Source organism: Carica papaya, chromosome 4 (genome assembly GCF_054855325.1).
Source record: "Carica papaya isolate Zhongbai chromosome 4, ASM5485532v1, whole genome shotgun sequence".
Classification (NCBI taxonomy): Eukaryota; Viridiplantae; Streptophyta; class Magnoliopsida; order Brassicales; family Caricaceae; genus Carica; species Carica papaya.
The window spans coordinates 434,382-451,389 of NC_142312.1; the positions used below are offsets into that span (position 1 = coordinate 434,382).

At 34.0% G+C, this 17,008-nt stretch overlaps 2 protein-coding genes and 1 pseudogene across 20 annotated transcripts; 1 reads left to right on the plus strand and 2 right to left on the minus strand.

The window, feature by feature from the left end:
* Positions 1 to 2,255: 2,255 nt before the first annotated feature.
* LOC110814339 (putative acetyltransferase At3g50280) lies at positions 2,256 to 3,469 on the minus strand (annotated as a pseudogene).
* Positions 3,470 to 4,191: 722 nt separating this feature from the next.
* LOC110814384 (cyclin delta-3) lies at positions 4,192 to 7,116 on the plus strand. Of its 2 annotated transcripts, none has more exons than XM_022041825.2 (11): positions 4,192 to 4,517; positions 4,618 to 4,701; positions 5,161 to 5,235; positions 5,320 to 5,362; positions 5,445 to 5,502; positions 5,616 to 5,783; positions 5,864 to 5,926; positions 6,014 to 6,108; positions 6,220 to 6,301; positions 6,413 to 6,523; positions 6,619 to 7,116. In XM_022041825.2, the coding sequence occupies exons 1-11, from the start codon at positions 4,445 to 4,447 to the stop codon at positions 6,757 to 6,759; spliced, it is 993 nt and encodes a 330-aa protein (XP_021897517.1). In that variant the 5' UTR covers positions 4,192 to 4,444; the 3' UTR covers positions 6,760 to 7,116. The 2 variants fall into 2 exon arrangements, with proteins under 2 accessions (XP_021897517.1, XP_021897516.1); XM_022041824.2 differs by having other exon boundaries at positions 4,221 to 4,517; positions 4,618 to 4,694; positions 5,124 to 5,235.
* A 3,203-nt stretch (positions 7,117 to 10,319) lies between these two features.
* LOC110814399 (SEC-C motif-containing protein / OTU-like cysteine protease family protein) lies at positions 10,320 to 16,508 on the minus strand. Of its 18 annotated transcripts, none has more exons than XM_022041853.2 (12): positions 16,170 to 16,505; positions 14,420 to 14,526; positions 14,116 to 14,191; positions 13,583 to 13,732; positions 12,854 to 12,915; positions 12,607 to 12,691; positions 12,341 to 12,490; positions 12,126 to 12,243; positions 11,742 to 11,872; positions 11,537 to 11,634; positions 11,020 to 11,157; positions 10,320 to 10,657 (listed from the first exon to the last, which is right to left on the minus strand). In XM_022041853.2, exons 1-11 carry the CDS (start codon positions 16,215 to 16,217, stop codon positions 11,037 to 11,039), a joined length of 1,146 nt encoding a protein of 381 aa, XP_021897545.1. In that variant the 5' UTR covers positions 16,218 to 16,505; the 3' UTR covers positions 10,320 to 10,657; positions 11,020 to 11,036. The 18 variants fall into 18 exon arrangements, with proteins under 18 accessions (XP_021897545.1, XP_021897544.1, XP_021897542.1 ...); XM_022041852.2 differs by having other exon boundaries at positions 10,320 to 10,820; XM_022041850.2 differs by having other exon boundaries at positions 10,320 to 10,880.
* Between the last annotated feature and the right edge of the window lie 500 nt (positions 16,509 to 17,008).

Genomic DNA, 17,008 nt, shown 5'->3' on the forward strand with positions numbered 1-17,008 from the left:
TTTTAATTTTTTATAACACGTTGTCATTATTAACAATTAGTTGATTTAGTGTTAATAATTTCACATTCAAAGTACTAAAACTAATGTAATTTTTAAATCAATAGTTAATTTAATAGCTTGTCTTCATAAATGAGAGTTTTTATTATAAATTTAAATAAAATATATTTATTATATAATAATTAATACATCGTCTATGAGTATGTTATTCGGAATAGTAGATTAACATACTACTTAATTACAAAATTTATATTTTAAATTTTAAGTTTGTATGAGTGGAATTCAAATATAATAATTCCATGCATGAATCTTCCGTGAGCTATATATTTTTAAATATATATATATATATAATAATAAAATATGTTAACAATTTATCTATATATTTTACTTTTATAATATATGAAATTTATGTTTTTTTTTATTTTTTATATCTATCTATATTTGATGTATATCAATGTCTATTAACATTTAATTACAAAAGTAATTCGAATATAATACTACATATTTTATAACAAAAATACCTTATAATGAAAAAGATTCACCCTTTAAAACAATCGTAACTCTCGATCATTAACTTGTCTTTTTAAGTTTTTAAAACAACAAATATTATATACATAGCAAAGCTGATTTAACCATGTACGAAGAATGAATTTAGCTGATTTAATTAGAGATCATCGTTATCGATAAAAAAACACATTTGTCATAAACTATCATATTGAAATATACTGTTTAAATTATTTAAACAATCATAATCAACAAATTTCATTGTAAAATATCACATAATGATTATTTATACCAAAACATATAATTATTTTAGTTCGTTAATAATTTGACAAGTCAAAAAAATTATCATTGAGTTACGTACTTACATAAAAATGAACAAACCTCAATCATAAAAAAATCATATTTACCAAAACATTCATTGAGGAAGTTGTTAGATGTGTATGAAGAGTAAGAGTATAGCAAACAAAGCAGACCCGATAGTAAATTAATTTTTTGAAGTACTAAATAGAACACTGACGAATTTTGAAATAACACGATCTAATTCAAAAAACATATACAATTTTTACCAATGTTAATGGCATATACACTCCATATGAGAGTAGTGATGTTGTGTTTGTCATAAAGCATATATTTTTAATTAAATATATCGTAAATTTATTATTAATAACTTATTAAGTTAAAAGTCATATATTTTATTTATTAATTAGTATAAATATACTAATAATAATGGAAACTAGTAATAAAACAACATTTTAGCAAAATACACGAGCCGCATAATTGAATTCGAATTTGATTTTCATAAAAACATGTGGTAAAATAATAATAGTTATACATTTTATACAAACACCAAGTTTAGCAAAATTAGTTAATTAGTTTGTTTATAATAAATAGTTATTCGTTTTATTGTCTATCTAGGTTGCTGGTCAACAAATAAGACCGTACTTGCACTCCATCTTTTATAATTGCTTATTAAAAGTCTTCAATTTCATATAAATGTATATTAATATGCTTGAGTTAAAATATATTTTATTGAGATTTATATACAATATATATAATAAGTAATTATTTTTTAACTGTAAAATACTTGTAAAATTATCTATATCAAATATGAGTTGTTTTTATATTATTTTATAATAAAATAAATATTTGAAGGAATCTATTAAAATTTTTTCAATGATGTTTTATATAATAGCAAAATCGTACAGACGTGTTATAGTTAAAATAAATAATACTTATAATACCCGAAGAATTGTTATCGTAAGATATTCATTCTTTATCTTTTGTAGTTTATAATGAACAAAACTAACGAGGTACTTGGCTCAACTTTTGACTTAAATTTGTACATTTTTAAAATAATTTCGTAACTAAACAGTTAAAATATAAAGTGATTTTGGTAACAAGATTTGTTTTTTTATAGTTTTAAAGTTAAAAATTATAATATATAGTTTTTATAAAATAATTTTGAGTTTTACTAGCAACCCACACTTAAAATTTTAAAAATTAATTTCAACAAACATATAGATTTTACTTTTCTAAAAAGATAAATTTTTTTTACAATTATTTATATTAAATACAAAATATTTTTAACGAACAATTATTTTAACATACTTTTAAAATCTACTGTACAAAATTCAATTATCTCTAATACCCACTTAATTAGCAATTTAAATGGTGCATTATACAAAGATAATAAGAAGAATACATGACTAAGACTAACTTTTATTTTTTTCTTTTATGTTCTTTTGTCACAAAGACAAAAGCTAGTCAAATATTTGAATGAGTATTATATATATATATATATATATATATATATATATATAAGTAATACAGGAGAATACTACATGTTTTTTTCATATTGTTCTCACAGCCACCGGTCTTCCCCACCCAAAGTCACACCCATATATATTAAATCTCGGCGAACTGCTCGAGTAAAGCATATTCTTTTTCGTATTGTTGCCAGAAGCCGACACCATTTCCAGCTTTTCTACGCAAGATTCCGAGAACCTCCTCAGCATATCCTTGCTGAAACTGGCGATGATCTTGTTCATTTCATGGGCGACGTTGCCTAGTCCCCGCTCAAGCAGCTCGCTCACTGTTAATGTCAGATACTTACCCTGCACTGCGTTTCCGAAGTACTGTTCTGTCAGAGGCGGCTCGAGTCTTGACCTGGTCCCCATCAGTATGGCGAAACTGGTTTCTTCATCGAGGTCGAGCTTCCCGTTTCGAATTATAGATCGCCGGAGGTGAGACAAGAGTGCTTGCGCGGACGAGATCCTGTTGGTTGTGCCGATCTCGGCGTTGGCTTGCGCTTTGAGTCTCGCAATGTTTTCTTGTGAAAAATGGAAGTTTTTTTTTTTCTTTCAGTGCGGACGGTAAGACACAGTCGTGATCCTGTTCTTTGTGGGTTCGTAGGAGGCGGTTGTTTAGACGGTTGGGGAAGTCAACCCGACCGTCAAGAAACGAGCGATGGAAGATCGGAGGCTTGGTGATTTGATCAAATCTACGAGAGATTTCAGCCCGCGAGTTGAAAAAATGCCAAAATGACGTCCCATTAGAGACAGCATGGTTTATAGAGCAAGCTTACGAAGATCCCATCTTCAAGCTCCGTCACCTGCACTGCAAGCAATGGCCGAGAAGTTCCTTCATAGTTAGAAACCACGTTTAACGCGAAAAAAGAACGAACAAGACGAGGAACGTAGACAGACTCAAGAATGTCCGCCATGGTTAACCCATCAGCCACCGCATGAACAAACATGGCTCCCTTATTGTTGCACTGGATATAGTACGACGTCGTGCCATCGTCGTAATCGGTGGAGACTAAACGGCCGGTGAGAGGAGGGAAGAAGTCCAGAGCACGGGAGAGCGAGGTCTTCAAGTGGTGGATAAAGTTGGGAAAGGAGGTTTTTGCAGGGTTGTGGAAGGAATCCCTTTTGCATGGGACCTGCGAGGAGAAGCTGAAGATCCCATGGAGTTAACTCGACTCGTGGAAATGGTTCGTTGCCATCAGCGGCTGCAGCTGCCTGGATCGTAGTCGTCGATATCAATCGTGCTGTCGCCATGGTTTTCGATATCTTCTTCGCTCGCGATTTACTGTATTCTTCCGTCGGTAGCTATGTTGGGTTATGAAGACAACAGATTCATAACACAATAAACAAGGAAGACAGACCCACCGTAGACCCTAACCCTAACGTACCGTAAAGCTGTTTTCAGAATAAATAACAATAATTAATTAATTGTATTATGAAAAATTTTAAATAGATAATATTCACACTCAGCAAATCACGGGATTTGTTCACGTACTGCTTGTACTGGTCAAATTATCGGAGTCCGCAGAGACCAAACGGCGGATGACGGGGGTTGCGGAGCCCGTAAAGACTCCGCACGTGTGTATATATATGCATACACGTTTGTATAGCTTTTGTGTTAAGAATTTTGACCAAGAAAATTCCCGATTAGGGTTTTCCTCAGAGCTGCCGACTCTCTTTTCTGTGTTCTTCTTCTTCCCGTCCTCCTCCTCTGTTAGAATAGTTAGAATCACTTCTTCTTTAAAAAATAAAAAAAAAAATTATCATCTATTATATTAGAAGCAGAATTATAGGTTAACATTTTTCGAATTAAAAAATTATTAAATATTTAAAATTAAAAAAATATTAAGTAGAAAAATAAAAAATAATAACCTTATAGTATGGACTAATTAATTAGAAATTAATCAAAATTCTAATCATATGCAATTATTAGTATATAAACATTAGTTTTGACCCGAATACTGCAATTAACCCGACCCAATTGAGAGACCCACAATGAAAAACAATTGGGCTCAAATTGTAATCTCAAATATTATGGGTCGGGTTGTGGGTAACTTAACCAGGCCTTCAAAAAAAAAAAAAAAAAAAGACTGTATTTTAATTGATCCGCAGGGAAAAAGGAAGAAGAGGGAACAATAATGGGCGGCGCCGCGGTGTATGGAGGTTCACGCGCCACCGCCAGATACCTCTGCAGTTCTTCTTTTTCTCATGGTAGTTTTCTTCTCCTTTAGAGCTAAATATGATGCTTTTATTTCATTTTCACCGATTAGATTGAGTGATTGATTACTTGTTCGTGTGGGTAAATTTGCAGACCATGTAAGATTCATCAAAGATGTAGCTGTCACTCAACCTCCTCAGTATTTGAATCAGCTCTTGAGAATGCTCACTGTAAGAGGTTAAGTCAAAAACCACTTAACACCTATTGTTCATGAAATTTTCTTTTAAATTGAGTGTGATTTAAATTATAGAACGAGAATGTGAAGCAAAAAAGAAAAATCTATTTCAATCCAATTTGTTTTCAATTAAAGTTAAATAAATATTTCTGGGATCCATTGAGTTTTAGCTTTTACTGGTATGCATCCTCCACGGTGAATTCGGGCTATAAGATACAAGCTTGAATCTATCTTCAACTGGAGCTTTATCTCAACATAATGTCCAATTATATGTGCTTAGCCCCATTGTCTATAAAGCTTTCAGGAAGCTATTTCTCTAGTAACTAAGCAATGTGACTGAGTCTGTTTCTTCTGATTCTATTTTGATTTATATGTTTAAGATTTAAGTGCCTTCTTGGTAAAGTTCTTGATATCTGGATAATAGGTTGTGAAATCCCAGTGCTTGTATCACCCTGCAACAGGTGAATCCATTGTTTCTCCTGGAGCAAAGCAAGGCTTAATTCCACTTGCCATTCCATTAACAAAAAACAGCTCAGGTGTTTATCACATCAGGAATTCAGTTATCTTGAAGAGATGTTCTTGCAGTTGATGTTGTTGGTTACATGATATCTTATTTATAGGCACTATAACTGCATTGCTGCGGTGGCCAACAGCTCCACCAGGGTAAGGAGTTCAAACTTCTATAACCATTTTCTCTCTAGTTATTGTTCTCATTTATGTGATTGTTTTTCTCCACCACCTACAGCATGGAGATGCCAGTAGTGGAGGTCCGACAACATGGAGTTTGGCTTTTAGCCAAGAATGTGAGTCAACTAAGTGTCAGATTTTTTAAGTTAGATTTTTGTTTTGTACTTTTTGGGTCTAAAGCTGGAACACATTCTCCTACAACTATATCATCTACTTCATTCATGTCTAGGTAGCTCAATTTATTCATAGAATGTTGGTAGAAGAAGATGCTAATAACTCCCAAGAATGTGGTGATGAGCTATTTCATGCTGCGGGGGATGCTGGGAAGAAACTCTATGAAAAAGGCGACTATGCTAAATCAAATATTTCAGATCTAGATGTCTATCTTCTAAGAAAGGTGATGACAAGGATGTATCCTAACCCTACTATATTTTGCTATACATTGAAAATTTTATTAATGAATGAATTGTTTTTTAGGTTGGTTTATTTCCAGATGTCCTAGAACGCAAAGTGATCCACCATTTTGAGAACGGAGACCATGTAAGGTTCATCTGATGTCAGTTGTGGCTTATTTTATTTTATATATTAGTTTATTGTTAATAGTTTGTATTTGTCATATATTTTAAGGTTTCAGCTTTGGTAACTGCCGAATTTTATACGAAGAAGAAACACTTTCCTGGATTTGCACGGCCTTTTGTATTCAACGCAGAGGTTCTGCTGAAGTTCGTAGGATTTTATCTTTCAATTACGTTTCCCTAGGCTTTCCTATACTTCTTTCTAAGTTATATTTTCTGCCTTGACTTCATAAGGTGATCATTTTTTGTGTGTTGTAGGGTTGGCCGTAAGATAGAAGCTAAAGATGCTGCCAGGGGAGCTCTGAAATTGCCATGGTGGACATTGGGTTGCAAATATGAGGTATAAAACTCGTAAATCATAACACTTTCAGTGTTTTCCTACTCGTATTGCCTCTTTCCCTTTTCTGCTCCTCCCTTTTTGTCAACAAATTGATTCTTTATTCTGATTCAGGAAGTTGCTTGTATTGCACAATGGGAGGATGAACAAATTCAGTACCTCAAGGAAAAAGTTACAGAGAAGGGAAAGCAAGAAGATCTTAACAAAGGAAAACCAGCTGCCCAGGTTATTTAATCATTTTTTCATCGTCATTAGCTATAATATATATTAGCAATTGTGATGAATTATAATGCCTATACTTATTAATTTTATTCCTACAGATAGCATTAGACGAGGCTGCATTTTTGTTAGATCTAGCTTCTATCGAAGGGACTTGGGATGACACATTGGACCGTCTTGTTGAATGTTACAAGGAAGCTGGATTACACGATATTGCAAAATTTCTGTCGTATAGAGATTGAGATATCCAGAAGTTGATATAAAGGTACCTATATTTCTTGATAGAACTTTATCTACCGGGGTCTTTTGCACGTGTTCTCGGCGTCCTGTTACTGAACAATATGAGAGAGACAGACCGCATATGTATTTTTGTTCAGATTTGCGCTGTTTTCATAGACAATTTATGCTGGAGAAAGCCGAACAACGGATGACAGAGTTGCCTTAATCTAAGGGAGCGAAAGCTATTAATCAATTTCGTCTAAATTGAATCATTGCAAATGGTATACCTTCTGAAGCAGTAGATGATATAATTTTACTCTGTTTTATACTTTCTGGGCATGAAATTAATCAGAATTTGAAAAAGCCATTTGTCCTTTGTATTATCCTTCTACAGTGAAGATATAGCCATGAACTGAGAAAGAGACACCACTAATAGGACTTGGTTTTAATACCTACTATGAAATATATTGGTTCATAAAACTTACAAGTTATTGAAGAGTAAGCAGTGTTCTTTGAGGAGGGTTCATTTTCTAACAAGGGTATTGTAGTTGAAAGTACAAAGAGCAATAATTTTTACACCTTAAAATGGAGGGTATTTTGCATGACCTATAAAAAAAGCTAATCTCAACTAAGCAAATAATATTAACTTATTAAGGTTAGAAATAAAGTGAGAACATAATTATTTGAATCAAAATATTATTATACATACATTTATGTAAAGCATGGTTCTACCATTAAAATTTGTTATACAGTATTTGATTTTACTTGGTTCATATTATAAAAATCAGTTATAATTTTATTCGATACATAATTGAATTAACGAGTAAATTACCATTTTACTTCCTAAATTATAGATTATATTACAATTTAATTCTAAAATTTTTTCCATTAAAAATCCGAAATTACTATTATCATTTGTATTGATTTGATTGATTTTTGTTTAAGTTAGTCTTTACTTATTTTAATATTTAAACTACATCAAAAAAAAAAGGACTAAACAATAATAAAAAAAAACTGTAATACCCAAACTCATAATTTGAATTGAGATTAATTTTAACATTCTAAAATGTATAAAAATTTATTTTTTGAAATTAATAAATTTTAATTTAATGTGAAATTATGAAAAAAAATAAATTAACAATAAAATTGAAAATAATTTTTTAAAAAAATGAGTAAAAATTTGAGTAAGAATTTTTTTTTTTAAAAAAAAAATTAAAAATTGGAGGACAGACCACAAATTTTAAAAATTTTGCCACATAAGACCGCTCAGTCAACAGTCTCGATGAAACGGAGCGCGCTGCATGACAAGACATTTTGAGTTGGTGCCACGCGGGAGGCCATGTTGGCGATCTGCGTGCCTCGCGATCGAACAGTCCAGAAGTCTTCCCGCACGCGTGAACGAACCGAATCCGTTCCCTCATCAGACACGATCAGACGGTCGCGATCAAACGTGATGAATGATTCAAATTTGTTTTCTCATTAGACGCAATCAGACGATCGAGATCAAACGTAGTTAACGATCCAGATTCGTTTTCTCTTTAGACGCGATCGAACAGTCGAGATTAAACGCGATGAACGATATAAATTAATGCGATATTAGTATAAATATTTCGCATCACACAGAACCTGAATCCTAGTCGTCAGCCCCCCGCTAGAGAAGAAGAACCAGCCGATGGAGAAAGGAGTCAACCACTGACCGCCGCCTGTCACCGCACTAGAGCCACCTCCGACCACCAAAAAAGGTAAAAACTTTTCCACTGGCTCAGAATTCAATTTCGAGCACCCCTGTAGTCATATCAGAGCAAAACAAATGGTAGGTAAGCCGAAAATTGTGGGCAAAGACTGACGGTGACACTGCGGGCAAAACCCGCAACCGTCTCCGATGAGCCCTTTTCCGTTTTTCATTTCATGCAATTTTTCTACCGTTGTGTTTACTGTCATATTTTCTATAGGTTAACAGAAGAAAAATGTTCAACTGCAAATGTGATCAAGCAGAGTCGCCGCACCATAAAATCTTACCACCGATAGGTTTCCATTTTTTATTTTTTTTTTGCATAAGCGAGACCCTCTAACGTGTTTTCTCGCAGGGATAGGTATAAAACTGACCGAAATCAACCAAAATCGGCTGAAAACAGCCAGGCCGAGGCAAACCATCGCCATGAGCACCGGTGTCGTCGCTGGAGCACGGCGGTACCACCGTGTCGGAACCCGAAAATTAGCTGGAAAATAATTTTTAACACCAATTTTGAGTTTTTTGGGTATTTTTAGGTACGTAAAGCGTGTTTTAATCTCCCAGAAAAATTCATGAAACTCGGGGATCACCAGTAAGCGTAGTAGAAAGTTCAGTATTTCGGACACCGATTCGGGTAAGAATCTCTCACCTTACTCTCTGTTATGGTATTGAAGTTTAATGATCGATAATATGATATTTAATGTAATTTAAAAAAACTTAGAGAATAATCACATATTATTAATGGAGACGGAACCGGTTAGTTATTTATTGTTTGTCCTGTTTAACTGATTGTTTGATTTTACAGTTTTAAATGCATGATAATATACTAAAATTGGTAAAATAATTCAGTTGTATTTTCTTGCGTGATTTACGGTTAATTTGTGAAACTGAAAATTAAAATGTAAAAGAAAAATTGATTGGTTAAGTGAATGAATGAATGGTTGATTTACTGAATATCCTGGGAGATGGTGGACAGACTGGGTACATAGAAAACCCTACTATGAACGTTACCTCATACTGGATGATGTATTGAGGAATGATATATTTGACGCTCATACTGAATGGCATAAGGGAACGGCCCGATTCACCATCATATCGAACAGAGTATTAAGGGATGATATTTTTGGCGCTCATATCGGACGGGATATGGGGACAGCTAGTTAGTTGACAATGTTTTGATATTAGTTCACGCGTAGTGGGACATCGTTATGGACTTCCAAGGATACCAGTAAATAAAGAAAAAGAAAATGTTGTTATTTTGCCTACTTGAATATGACATTATAATGTTTGTATTATTGACTCTATAGGTCGGTTTTGTAAATATCGCAACGGTAAGTATGCAATAAATAGTTTTATTTATGATAAATGAATTTATTTAATTTAAAAATTATATTTATTATTTTTATAATTTTTACCAACCTTCAGTTTCTATATCGGTGAGTAGTGTGATATTCTTACTGAACTAGTGTAACTCACAATTTCATTAACTATTTCAGATCAAAAGGATCAAAATTCAAATCCTGATCAACAAAAGGGTTGTGAATTGTTTACTACTCGGACTCTATTCAAAAACTAGTGAATCTCATCCTAATATATTCAGTTGTTTACTTTTCGTTCGTTTTTTTAATTTTCGTTTATTTTTTTAAAAAAATTATTCTCGTAACCCTATTAGATATTTTAAACTATTATATAAAAAACATAAACACTAACTCTATTATTTCACTTACGCATTCAATTCATAATTTTATTTTTTTTTAAATTCTGAGTCTTTACAAAAAATTTTAAAATTAATTAATAAAAACAAATATATATATATATATAATTTAAATTAAATATAAAATTAACTTGGAATCAATTTAATATTATTTTTATTATAATTTCATCCTTATGTTCATAAAATTAAAATTTAACACTAGGATTATAAAAACAAAAATTTATTCCATCTGCATTATAGAAATCTTGAAAACTTTTCGTCATCATCTTGCTTCCTTGATTTTTGGAGACTCGACCAAATTACTTGTGTGACTTCATGACATTATCATCCGTATAATCTTTCAGCTGTGTGACTTCAGACTTTACTGGGACTGATCCACACGTCTAGCAAGACCTGAGGATGACTACCGTCGAGAATTCGACAAACCTACCATCAAGAATCCAATACACCAACCATGTTTGCCTCCACGCGTAACCTAAACCAAGATGGATAAAGTGAACTGAGACAGCGACCACACACAAAATTTTCTTCTCAGAAAGCTTGATGGCATGAGGCCCTCTTGCTTGTAGAACAAAAACAAGAACAAGAGTAGCCCATGGCTGGATATCCAATTCAGCATGTTGCGGAGATCTGAGAATCTTGCAATAATTTGAGAAACAAAATGCAGTTATCCTGTTGTCTTCTCAAGGAAAAATAAGCTGAACAACGATCATAAGAATTTTTATTGTTACCAACATGTTACACCAATTATCCGTGTTATATGGAGGAAAAAAAAAGATTCCTTGCATCATCAGAAACAGAAAGTAAAAGGTCATGCACATCAAATGAACAACATACCTGTAGAAAGGCGGTATTCAAAGAGTCCAGAGATCATATACAAAGAGCGCCCACGTCAGGCGGCCCTCCATCAAGTTCAGAGGATGGTGTAGGTTTACTGGGTCCTCCTTTTCTCGTATTCTTTTTTTCCTTCTTACCCTTTTTAGAGTCAACTGCTTGGTTACTACAAGATAATATTACAAAATCCAAATGAAGAATAATTCCTAGGGAGAAATTTTCTAGAGCTCCTAGGCATAATCGTAAAGAACTCATATGAAAAAAGAGAGGAAGTTTTGGGAACCGCAAATTAGCACTGAGGCATATAAGTGATGAACTAAACTAAACTAAATTTTCTTAACTAATGACAATTATTCTAGCTGTAGATCACATCACGAGAATGGAACGGGTAAAGTGTTCCCTTTGTCAACAATACCAAGAAAGTCAAACCAAGTGGACTGTGAAACCACGGTAGTTTAAACTGGATTTACACTTAATAGCTTAAATAGGGTCATACAAAAAGCTTGTTCAAGAAGCTTACATTGTGAACTTGGTAGACGATCTTCCTGCTACCGATCCACAACAAGCTTTGTATTTCTTCCTTGATCCACAAGGGCATACCTTGTTTCTTGGGATTCTCTGCAGTTTATATGAATAGAAAAAATTACAATAGTCATCAGTTTTATAACTTCCTCCATGAATGGCAAAGAAAAATATTTCCACATTTTAAATAAAGCAAGAAAAACCTTGTCGTCTGATGGGGAACTTCTGTCCTCATAGGTTTTGCTGAGCCTGCTATTACTAGATAAATCCTGCTCACTGCTAGTAGATACAGGTTCTTCCTTGAGCTGTTCACAGTCTGCATTTCTACAATCACCTGGAGTTTCAAATTGTAGATACGAAACTCAAAAAGGAAATTTCCTAAAATACAAGTGAAAGCATGTGCCATAAATTATCAAACAGGAGATAACAGGCTATATACATTAGCAAGATATAGCCTGTCACCATCTTATACTATACTAGACTGCAGAGAATCACTTTCAAGCATGTTCATGCTAATCACAAAAACTGATGCAAAATAGAGAAGAATGTTCTTTAAAATGTGCAAAAAAGTACTAACCAGCCATTACCATATGATATATCTGCATCACAAGGATGAGAATTATCAGCCAAGTATTCTTCTGTGCCCTGCTCTGCTATCAGAAACTCTATTGCAGCATTGACATCCGCATCTACCTGTTGTAAAACCTGGAACAATACAACATCAAGCAAAAAGAGACAAACAAAGAGGGCAAGAGAGACGAAAAGCCAATCTGGAAAGAGGAATCTCTGGTCAATTTACTACCTGCTCAACTTTCTCAGCATTTTCACAGCCACTTCCAGCCATAACTAGCTTGATGGATCCTGCACTTACATTAGCTGAACCAGCTCCCCCTTTGGACTTGCTGACTGCAGCTTTTGCTTGATGGGATGAGGCTGAAAGATCAGCATCAGCCTTCCACAAGCTAAAAGTTATCAGGCCAGTGCCACCAACTAATGTTTGGATTTTGGACTTGAAAGTAGGATAACGTAGTTGTAAATAATAATGTTGACACAGTTGCAGACAGAAACCTTGATAATAACTGGCCTAGCTGGTCCACTGCAAGTGTCTTCCTTTAACCGCACACTATTGTAATGCTCTTCATCATGATAAGATCTGAAAGAAACATTAACAATACAAATTAACTCAACATATTTGAATATATAAAACTTTCTGTCAGAAGATAGATAATATGTGTAATTTGAAGTTCTCTCATGATCGGAAACTATGCAAGAAAAGTTAACAATTAAGGCATGATAAACATTACAGGATACTCACAAATGAATCATGCGGGCTCCATTATGATCAAAGTTTCGGATGTACCAGCGAGGTGACATATTCTGTATCATGAAGAAACACTAATATTATATGTGTGTTTTCACTTCCATATGCCTGTGAGTATGTGTGTGCATGTGTGAAAATAGCATGAACGGTTCGAGTAAGGCAGCACATGATAATGCCATGCCAAAGCGATACTTTTGCCATATACCACAATGCAGTAGCAGATTGCAGAAAACACATGAGTGGCACGCACCACTATTTAAAAGGTGATGCCACAAAACATGAACAGATATTAATGGCAATGAAGCTCATGTTAATGTTTTGAAGGATGCTCATGTGATTAAATCATAGAGTGGCAAAAAGCAAAAACTGGAAAAAATTCGTAATGATGAACTATGAGTGTGTTTCTTAAAGAAAAAATATCGTGATGCAGAATAAAAATATATTTATATGTATAAACAATGATAAAAATGGGGATACAATTTTCCTAGATGGTGCAGATTTGTGTGTCATGAAAAATTTTTTTAGTTTCTTATGTCTTAACATCCAATTTGGAAGACTGTAATTGACACCGATAAACCAATCAAGATCCCTATAAATTTAATCATACGTGTCTAAGAGAGTGTCAAGTGCTTATTATAAAAAAAAAAAAGAAGCCCACAGGAGAAAGTAAAGAAACCTACAATGACATTAGATTTATAAATAAGAATAATGGTAAATTCTAACCCTGTGTATGCAAATATTGCTGTGTGTAACAAGAGAAGCTGCCTGTAATTCCATATGCCCAGCCCAAGTTCCATCCTTTTCCATGGATTGACAGTATTCATCAAATGGAACATCATCCTCAATGAAGGGTTCAAACATTTCACGGTTCTTCTGTTGATCATAGGCCAAAATGAAATATATGTGAATTTCATTCCTCCAACAAAAAATCAGGGGTTGAGATAGAAGGGAAATAGAAAGATTCCACAGAACTATAAAGTGCTTCGCAACAAAAATTTTAACAGCAGCAAAAGACGCCACATGTTTTAAATCACCACATTCAAGCAGATAACAATTACTTCACCAAGTGATAAGCAACCTAAAGTCTAGCCTCAAGAATTTTAAGTAAGAAATGGTTGGAAGCCAAGACAAAAATAATTGTTGAACTACAACACCTCCGAGCAAATTACAATTTATCTCACCAAGCAATCTCTACAAGAGATAAAACAGAAGCCAAATCATGTCAGAAAGCTTCCTTATTTCATATTGCTGTTTACCACTATATATTGTACAACCATGCTACGATACTTTCCATGTTCGTCCTCACTACCTTCCAACTGATCTGCAAGGGCCCTGTCAATTAACAAGAGTAATCAACTCAAAACAACATAAAAAAGCATCTCTAATATACTTATTGTTTAATTACATAACATCATGGATTCCATGAAAGATACTGCAAATTCTAACAGTATTAATAAAAAAATCCAAAAGAATATAAATTCATGATTTCATAGATACACAGCTAAAGCATTGTCCACAAAGTAAGTATTTGGCATGAGAGGACACCATCAAAACACAGACCTGAAGAAACAATTACCATCTGCAGTCACTTGGATGATTTTAAGACCCAATGCATCAAGCTGAGCACGAAAAAGAGAAATATCACCCTGCTTTCCCTGCTTCTTTGTCTGTCCATAGAAACAAATTACGTTCATTTAATTTGTAAGATAGAGGAAGCAGCACATTTCAAAGCATTAGCATGGAGTTTAGTTCAAAACACATCAGGTATCTATAAACAAAAAGAGAGAAACAGACAGCATGCTTTCCCATGCAAATTTCTTTCATACTGCATGTGATCTTAATTCTTCACATATATCTTTCAATTGTTGAAGTGTGGTGTTCATCCATCTTATTAGAAATATGGCTGGCATGCTTAATCTGCTGACTGCAACCCTTATGATCCAAAATCAACATTTTTTCCTCAATCCCGTGTGGCTTTTCTGGTTGCTCATTGTTAATGACAGAGCTACTTAGTGACAGAACTAGTGAAAAAAACAAAAGGTTTAAGACATTTCTATTGCAACCGCCACTCTACCAACACAGAAAATATTCTCGTTTAATCATCCTACCCTGGAGATAGGAACATCATTGTCCAAGTAGAGTTGATCATGTTAAAATATAAATCCGACTGCAGGCCAAGAAACTTGAATTTCCTCCGCAGCATAATAATTGGGTCTTTCTGTGTGATGACTTACCCATCAATTCTTATTTGGACAATCACTTCAATGATTTCATAGCAAACAATAACTGAAATTATCCAGATATACAGGCCATATTAAGTAGATACCTTAGGAGTAAAATGAAAAGGTACCTCAAATGCGTAGAAGAGATTTGATTATGGTACACACAGACATGAAGACATACGCATCTACACATCTAATCGAATGTGACATAAATAATAAAACATGTTCGCTTGCTTACCTTTTATGAGAAAAAAGGAAACAACCATAGCCATCTTTATTATGTACGATGTAAGACATATAACATCGCAAGCTAAAAACTTAATTCCCATCAGAACAAAACATGTCTAACTGGGAATACGCACAAGAATACTTTTCATAGGGATTGCACCAACAATACAATATCAGCTATTGTACATTCACAATCATTAAACACTTAGTACTCAACGTACACTTTGGAATGCCAAAAAAGACCTTGGCTTGGGCACCAATAGTTTACAAACTAACAAAAGGTTGAGGCGGACAGACTTTTGCCTCATAAGGTCGGGCACTCCCCTTATATGGAGTTATCCTCCTTTTAGAACCACTGTTTGCAATCCAATCAACATCACCACAAAATAAAACAAACTGAACGCGGAAAGCTAAAACTACTCAATGCTGCTTCAATAAAGCTAAGCATCCTAATGACGAACATGATTTTAAGACCAATATGTATTTATTGGTATTTCGAAATCACAGCCTGCCATTGAGGAACTTCTTATAACCTCCGTATTGACTTGGAAATAACAAGAACTAAAACACATGCAGACAGCTCTATTTATATACTTGATCAGGGAGACAAACCAATCAACTGCCATACATGACAAAAAACAAAAAAAAAAAAACGTTATTCCTAGTGTTCTTTTTCAAAAAAATTATAAGAAAATCCATCATCAGATGATAAAATCGCAGTAATTTTCGAACTATCAAACAAAAAAACATATCAAAGAGTCATAAATAAATACATAAGTAAACAAACAAAATTCCTACTTAATAATCTCAAATGGATCCAGAAAAAGGAACGAAGTGGAAGAAGAATAAGGGAGACTTACGTGCGGCTGTTTCTTGGGCCTAGACTTTTGTGGTTTAGCTTTCACCATTTTTCCCCCCTCAAATAGTGAAGTTGATTCCAAAAAAAAAAAAAGAGTGCGTAGTAGACGAGGAGCTGGTCTCGCTCAGACACGGCCAGCGATGGCGAGCTGTTGACACAAAACGGAGCTCGTCGAACCGCACCACGACGATTGACGCCGAACCCTGAGCCCGTGAGTCCAAAAGTCCAAACTACTTTTTCCGTTGGGCCGGCTCTCAGCAGAAGCAGCCACCTGTAAAGCCTAGCAAGGGCCGGAACAGTATATATTGTAGATAATATATAATTTTTAATACAACCCCCAATTCTCAGTGTTCTGGAAAATAAATATTTATTTTATAATTATTTTTAAATTATACTTCAATGATTTTATTCGTAAACTTTCCTAATCCCTGTACAGATTTTTTAACCAAATTTTTTTTTTAAATAATAATAATATTATTAATACATAAAAATTAATCCGAAAATAACTTAATTACCAGCCTGGAAATACGTAAAATAAATTTATAAATTTCCATAAATAAATACTATTAATATTTTAGATGCTTATCCAGACATGATTGAGGTTTTACGGGCCCAAATCCTGCGACAAAGTCATGTGTTTTATGTATATTTAAATTCATACATTTTATTAATTAAATATTACACACACACACACACACTAAACCCACGGTAGATTCTACCGACTGTTTGCCAAAAACACGTGTCTCCGCAGAGTCGTAAGATCATGTACAGAGGCTGACGCTCTTTTAGTGCCGGGAAGGTCAAGAAAGTTCGTGACCTGACCTGACGACAGAGGAACCG

Coding starts and splice junctions, on each gene's coding strand:
- LOC110814384 (XM_022041824.2), top strand. CDS start 4,445: ATGGGCGGCGCCGCGGTGTATGGAGGTTCACGCGCCACCGCCAGATAC. Junction 4,518..4,617: donor CAGTTCTTCTTTTTCTCATG/GTAGTTTTCTTC, acceptor GTAAATTTGCAG/ACCATGTAAGATTCATCAAA. Junction 6,109..6,219: donor AACGCAGAGGTTCTGCTGAA/GTTCGTAGGATT, acceptor TGTGTGTTGTAG/GGTTGGCCGTAAGATAGAAG.
- LOC110814399 (XM_022041849.2), bottom strand. CDS start 16,217: ATGGTGAAAGCTAAACCACAAAAGTCTAGGCCCAAGAAACAGCCGCAC. Junction 14,192..14,419: donor GATGGTAATTGTTTCTTCAG/GTCTGTGTTTTG, acceptor GTTAATTGACAG/GGCCCTTGCAGATCAGTTGG. Junction 12,244..12,340: donor ATGCTGAGAAAGTTGAGCAG/GTAGTAAATTGA, acceptor GTATTGTTCCAG/GTTTTACAACAGGTAGATGC.